The following is a 7,280-nucleotide window of genomic DNA, read 5'->3' on the forward strand; positions in this document are numbered from 1 at the left end:
GTGATTAATGATTGACCTGGCAGGTCCCCAGGATGCCCATCTCTGGGAGACACAGGCTCCTCTTGCCCTCAATGGATTCTGGGTCAGCAGGGGAGGAAGTGCAGGGACCTGATCAACCTTCAGTCCCACAGGAGAGCATCGTGTCCCACGGCCTCTCCTTAGCCCAGTGCTTCTCAATTATTTTGTCATGCCCCCCCCCCCCCGGAAGAAGAAAACATTTTTTGCCACTGTAAATAGTATCATTAAAAAAAAAAAAAACAACTTTAGGTTCCGGAGAGATAGTACAGCGGTGTTTGCCTTGCAAGCAGCCGATCCAGGACCAAAGGTGGTTGGTTCGAATCCCGGTGTCCCATATGGTCCCCCGTGCCTGCCAGGAGCTATTTCTGAGCAGACAGCCAGGAGTAACCCCTGAGTACCGCCGGGTGTGACCCAAAAACAAACAAACAAAAAAAAACTTTAACCTGCAAAACAAAAATATATTATAAAATAATTTGAGCTGATTTTTTTAATCCAGAGGTGATGTCTGGATTAATGGCTCCAATGAGCACGTTTTGCAATGCATAGCTTTTCAAAACGTTGTTTGAAGCAGGACACAGCAACTCTCAGGTCCAGAGACATACAGAGACATAAACACGGGGCTTAGCTAGTTATGACCATGTTTGACGAGGTCAAACGCGCCTCCCTGGGAGGTGCGCCCCACTATTTGAGAAGCACTGCCTTAGCCCCAGTCCTGAGACTGCAGCCATTGGGCCCACTCGCAGGGCCCTTCACACTCTCCTGCATCCCAAGCACAGGGAAGAAGGGAGTGGGGTAGGGCTTGATTGCCTGGGCAGAGCCCGATACATGTGGATGGGGCTGCTGAGTGGGCATGGTTAGTGGGAGTGGCCACTTACAAGTAGGGTTATTTGGTGGGCGGGGACAGATGCAAGGTGGGTGATGCCAAATTTGGTGGGTGGGGACAGTTACAAATGGGTGTGGTTATTGTATGGGTGGGGCTAGTGTGGGTAGGTGGGTTCTGTGTGGGCAGCAATAGATCTGGAGGCCCAGTCCCTACCAGGCCCCCTTCTTGGGTCCTCTTGGAAACAACAGGCCCAAGACTGAGGCGTTCACTTTTGCTGCTCCAGTGACACCTGGCCCTCCTGTGTGCCCCCACAATTTCCTGGGTCTGTGAACATGTCTGGGGGTTTGCAGCTGGAGCGCACGCGCGCGCGCACACACACACACACACACACACACACACACACACACACGGAGGAATTCTGGACAAAAGTGTTAGACTGTGGTTTCAGAATTCAGCTGCAGATGAAGGGAATGTTACCCCAGATGGACGACAGCTGAGTCTGCAACTCCCGTGGGAGAATTAGTCTTTCATTCCTTTTGAATGTGTGTGTGCCTCTGTGTGTGTGGCCAGTAACTGTGTCTTCGAGTCTAAACAGGCGTCTTAGGGCTGGAGTGATAGCACAGTGGGGAGGGTGCTTACCTTGTACAACCTGTGTGCAAGGCAAATGTCCTCCCTGATGTATTCTTTCTTTTGGGGGTCACAGCCAGTGGGGCTCAGAGGTTACTCCTGGCTCAAAAATCGCTCCTGGCCGGCACAGGGGACCATATGAATGCTGGAATTCGAACCACCAATCTGTCCTGGATCGGTTGTGTGCAAGGCAACGCCCACACGCTGTGCTATTGCTCTGGCTCCCCAAAGGAAATAGTTTTCTAAATGAACAGCCAGCATCTTGGGGATCAGAAAAATGTCTTCCCAACAGGCATGCAGATGGGGTAGAAGCTGACCTGCTTTTAAACAGTCTTTTCCTTCTGCTTCTGGAAGGAGGATGCATTGCGGTACTAGGAAATCTTTTACCCTCCCTGGCACTGTGTCACTAATGCAGCTCTTGTGTTTATGCAGGGTTTTCAACATGTATAAGCCCAGCATGATCTCCTGGCTGGAGCAGGAAGGCCTGAGGACGGTGGAGAGGGGCGTGCTCCAAGGTCAGTGAATTCCAGATTTACTCCAAGAATCACAGAATTGTCTATGATATCTTAAATGAGAGATAGTACAACAGACAGGGCACTTGCCTTGTACACAGCCAACCTAGGTTCCATTCCGGCACCCCCACAGATATCCCCTAAGCACCTCCAGGCATGGCCAAAAAAATAACACTTGGGGGCTGGAGTGCTAGTATAACGGTTAGGGCATTTGCCTTACATGCTGCAGATCTGGGTTCTATTCCTGGCATTCTATATACAATGGTCCCCTGAATACTGCCAGGAGTAATTCCTGAGCACAGAGCCAGGAGCAACCCCTGAGCACCACCAGATGTGGTCCAAAACAAAACAAAAACACAGACTTTTTAAAAAAGAAAGTGTACAATTTTGTCTTTAATTTGTTTTGGGCGCATACCCAGCAGTGCTCAGGATACTTCTTACTCAGAGATCACTCCAGGCAGGCACAGGGGACCCTGTGGGGTGAACTGGGTCAGCCGTAGACAAGGCAAATGCCCCACCAGTGGTCCCATCTCCATGGCCCTAAATTTATGACTCAGTCATTGGATTGTTGTTGAACATGAATTTGTCGGGAGAACAGTGCAGATGAACTTGGCTGATTATTATAAGTTCTTTTAATCTCAATGGGCTCTGTTTTGTCTTTCCTATTCTCACCTGTACACACCTCCTCTTCTAGAATGGGACCTCCAGCTGCCAAACAAAGACTCCGAACTTGAGCCCTTTAACGCCGAGAAGGAAGCAGCCATTCGGATCAAAACGGTAAAAATGGGAAGTCTCCGCACCACTGTTCCTTTTAATCCACCTTGAGACGGTTATGAGATTTTTTTTTTCCACACAAAACATGGCGCCTTCACAACAAGAGGTGACCATCAGATAAACTTCACTCCCCCTTTGGCCAGATCAAGAATATATCAGGGCTGGGGCCGGGCGGTGGCGCTAAAGGTAAGGTGCCTGCCTTGCCTGCGCTAGCCTTGGACGGACCGCGGTTCGATCCCCCGGTGTCCCATATGGTCCCCCAAGCCAGGAGCAACTTCTGAGCACATAGCCAGGAGTAACCCCTGAGCGTTACCGGGTGTGGCCCAAAAACCAAAAAAAAAAAAAATATATCAGGGGGCCCTGAGAGCTAGCACAGTGGTATGGCATTTGCCTTGCACACAGCCGATCCAGGACAGATGGTGGTTCTAATCCCGGCATCCATATGGTCCCCCGTGCCTGCCAGGAGTGATTTCTGAGCACAGAGCCAGGAGTAACCCCGTCGGCTGTGACCCCACAAAAGAAAGAATACATCAGGGAGGACTCTGCCTTGCACACAGACAACACGGCTTGGGTCCCCATCATCCCATCAGGTTTCAGGAGTGATTCCTGAGCACAGAACCAGGAGTAATCCCTGAACATTACTGTGGGTAGTCACCCCCATCCACCCCCCAAAAAATACTGTTGACTGGGCCCGGAGAGATAGCACAGCGGCGTTTGCCTTGCAAGCAGCCGATCCAGGACCAAAGGTGGTTGGTTCGAATCCCGGTGTCCCATATGGTCCCCCGTGCCTGCCAGGAGCTATTTCTGAGCAGACAGCCAGGAGTAACCTCTGAGCACCGCTGGGTGTGGCCCAAAAACAAAATTAAAAAAAAAAAATACTGTTGACCAAGAGAGGACATAGTCTCAGGGGAGAGTCAAGGGTTCCTCGATATTCAGCTTGTAATGTGCCTACACCACTCCCACAGATTCGATCCCCAGGAAATAACAAGATGTTGGCGACAGAGCTGGAGGGATAGCAAAGTGGGGAGGGCCTTTGCCTTGCGCGTAGCTAACCAAGGTTCAATCCCTGGCATCCCATAGGGTCACCTAAATACCGCCAGGAGTGACTCCTGAGCACAGCCAAGGATAAGCCCTGAGCATCACCAAGTGTGGCCCAAAAACCACAACATAAATAACAAAGTATTATTGGACCAAGAATGAGTTCCTGGAGGTGGTGCGTGAATCTTTTCCGATCAGGGACCAGTCATGATTCCAGTAGAGTGTCATTCAGGGCCAGAGTGATAGCATGGCAGGGAGGGCGTTTGCCTTGCACAAGGCCAACCTGGGTTCGATCCCCAGCATCCCATAGGGTCTCCTGAGCCTGCCAAGAGTGATTACTGAGCACAGAGCCAGGAGGAACTCCTCTAAGTGCCCGGATTTGAGAGAGCCCAGGGCTGGAATATTCTCTCTCCTCTCTCTCTCTCTCTCCCTCTCTCTCTCTCTCTTTCTCTCTCTTTCCATCTCCATCTCTCTCCCTCTCCATCTCTCTCCCTCTCTCCCTCCCTCTCCCTCTCCCTCTCCCTTCTCTTTCCCTCTCTCCCCTTCTTCCCCTCTCTCCCTCTCTCTTTCTCTCTCTTTCCCTCTTTCCCCCCTCTCCTCTCTCTCTCCCTTCGTCTCACTCTCAACTGGCTCTGCACTTAGAAATTGCCCCTAGCAGGCTCAGGGACCATATGGGATGTCAGGAATTGAACTTGGGTTCATCCAGGGTTCGGTACATGCAAGGCAAACACCCCACCTCTATGCTATCTCTCCAATCCGCAACTCTTTAGCTCTGTTTCAAGCCTATTGGCAGTGTCAGGGAAGGGAATGAATGCGTCCACTCAAAGGCCAGTAAATTTCTGGGTGACTGTTAGCTTCTCTCTTGTCTGATCTGCCAGGAGCAACTCGAGGAGTGGGAGGTCTACGAGTGTGCGCAGTACAGGAAGGACTTCGGGGGAGTCCCGGGGGAGCCACCGCACAGAGACGTGGCCTCAGAAGACGACGAAGATGACGGTGAGGAGTGCAGAAAGGACATCCCCAGCCCCAAGCGGAGACCATCCCCAGAGACCGCCATTCGGGACACCGTCCACCTGGCTAAGGCCCCGGCCCCTGCCGCTGACGGGAAGCCCTTCTACTGCAAGGAGTGCGGCCTGTTCTTCATCAACGCTGCCTGCTTCAAAATTCACGAGCAGATGCACGCGGGCTCCTTCCGCTGCCAGGAGTGTGGTCTCGACTTCAGCTGCGCCGCACACCTGACCATCCACCTGCAGGCCCACGCAGACTCGGGCGGTTTTGGGGCCTCCCTGGCCCAGCCCACGACCCTGGCGGCCGACCAGCGGCACGGGAGTGGGCAGGGGGACGCCGCGGCCACCGCCATAGCCACCGCCAGTACCACCACCGTGGCTGGGGAGGAGGAAGACGAGGACGACGACGATGACGACGACGACGTGGAGGAGTCGGAAAAGATCTTCAAGTGCGACAAGTGCTGGCGGGCTTTCAGCACCTTCTCCAAGCTCACCACGCACTTCCGCACGCACACGGGCGAGAAGCCCTTCCAGTGCAACGTGTGCGGCAAGACCTTCACCACCTCCTCCTACCTGAGCATTCACAAGCGGGTGCACACGGGCGAGAAGCCGTACGTGTGCCAGGAGTGCGGCAAGGCCTTCACGCAGTCGTCGGTGCTGACCAAGCACCTGCGGGTGCACACGGGCGAGAAGCCGTACAAGTGCAAGGAGTGCGGCAAGGCCTACGTGAAGTCGTCCGGCCTCATTGAGCACATGAACGTGCACACGGGCGAGAAGCCGTACACGTGCAAGGTGTGCGGCAAGGCCTTCGTCAAGTCGTCGGGCCTGACGCTGCACATGAAGATCCACACGGGCGACAAGCCCTACAAGTGCGACAAGTGCGGCCGGGCCTTCTACTCCTCGTCCAACCTCACCAAGCACTTCCGCACGCACACGGGCGAGAAGCCCTTCCAGTGCAACATCTGCGAGAAGACCTTCACCACCTTCGCCTACGTGGCCATCCACAAGCGCTCGCACACGGGCGAGAAGCCCTACGTGTGCAAGAAGTGCGGCAAGGCCTTCACGGCCTCCACGCGCCTCACCAAGCACCTGCGCTCGCACAACGGCAAGAAGTACGAGTGCGAGCTGTGCGGCAAGACCTTCGCCAAGGCCTCCTGCTTCCTGGGCCACAAGCGCACCCACAGCCTCGACACGGCCGTGGTGACGGGCGTCATGCCCGCCACACCGGCCTGCATCTGCCCCGACTGCGGCCGGGTGTTCCTGGACGCCGCCGCCCTGACCGTCCACGCCAAGACGCACGCCGAGGAGAAGCCCTTTGCCTGCACCTTGTGCGGCAAGGCCTACGCCAAGGCGTCGGGCCTGGAGGGCCACATGCGGAGCCACACGGGCGAGCGGCCCTTCTCCTGCCAGGAGTGCGGCAAGGGCTTCCTCAAGGCCTCGGGCCTGGGCGACCACATGAGGATCCACACGGGCGAGAAGCCGCACACCTGCCCCGAGTGCGGCATGGCCTTCATCAAGTCGTCGGGCCTGAGCGAGCATCTCAAGGTGCACACCCGCGAGAAGCCCTACAAGTGCGACAAGTGCGGCAAGACCTTCGCCTCCACCTCGCACATCACCAACCACTTCCGCTCGCACACGGGCGAGAAGCCCTTCCAGTGCAACGTGTGCGGCAAGGCCTTCGCCTGCTCCTCCTACGTGACCATCCACAAGCGCACGCACACGGGCGAGCGGCCCTACGAGTGTCGCAAGTGTGGCCGTGGCTTCACCGCCTCCTCCTGCCTCATCAAGCACCTGCGTTCCCACAGCGTGTAGACGGGCCCGACCGAGGGGGTCAGGGAAGTCACTCGGGGTCCACTATCTTCGTGGCCCGGCCCTCCGGGTCTCATGCCATCGCGCTCCTCTGGCACAGGGAAGCCACAGGGACTGTCGGTGGCCTTGTGCACGCAGGGCCTGCCCGGACCTGTTTTTCTTTTTCTTTTTCTTTTTTCCCCTTTTGAGTGTTCTCAACGTGGGAGCATCTGAACCAGCGTCTCGCCGTCACTCGTGGGAGAATTGCATGCATGGCAGTGGGGAGACAGTCTCCCCCCCCACCCCCAGACACATGCCTCCCCCAGCGGCCGCAGCTGTCTCCCATCTGTCTTCCTGGCTCACGGGATCCGACCAGGTCTGGGACTTCCCAGCTAAAGGGTCTACCCAGCCTCTCCCCGGGTGTAGGCCCAGCTTGCCTCTGCTCTGTTCTCTGGGAGGCGTGGCTGGGCCATGCTGCTTCTGTCAAGATGAAGAATGCAGGGACTTCCCCCAGGTATAGGGACTCCCCCAGACGTGGGGGTGTGTCTTTGCCGTGTTTTTTTTTTCCATGAGAATCCCACATGTAGGAAGTGGGAGCTTCCTGGATCATGTACCCTCATGGAGGACCGCTCTCTGGAGACACAGGGAGGGTCCCCGCCATGTGAGGCCTACAGGGCAGGGTGGTCCTGTAGGTAG

General features: G+C 55.6%; 1 protein-coding gene across 2 annotated transcripts; it reads left to right on the plus strand.

Moving 5' to 3' along the window:
* Positions 1-1,871: 1,871 nt before the first annotated feature.
* Positions 1,872-6,997, plus strand: LOC126029657 (zinc finger protein 883-like). 2 transcript variants are annotated; one of them, XM_049787970.1, is made up of 4 exons: positions 1,872-1,983; positions 2,675-2,757; positions 4,671-5,285; positions 5,706-6,997. In XM_049787970.1, exons 1-4 carry the CDS (start codon positions 1,878-1,880, stop codon positions 6,606-6,608), a joined length of 1,707 nt encoding a protein of 568 aa, XP_049643927.1. In that variant the 5' UTR covers positions 1,872-1,877; the 3' UTR covers positions 6,609-6,997. The 2 variants fall into 2 exon arrangements, with proteins under 2 accessions (XP_049643927.1, XP_049643926.1); XM_049787969.1 differs by having other exon boundaries at positions 1,873-1,983; positions 4,671-6,997.
* Positions 6,998-7,280: the final 283 nt, after the last annotated feature.

The sequence above is a fragment of the Suncus etruscus genome, chromosome 15 (genome assembly GCF_024139225.1).
Source record: "Suncus etruscus isolate mSunEtr1 chromosome 15, mSunEtr1.pri.cur, whole genome shotgun sequence".
Taxonomy (NCBI): Eukaryota; Metazoa; Chordata; class Mammalia; order Eulipotyphla; family Soricidae; genus Suncus; species Suncus etruscus.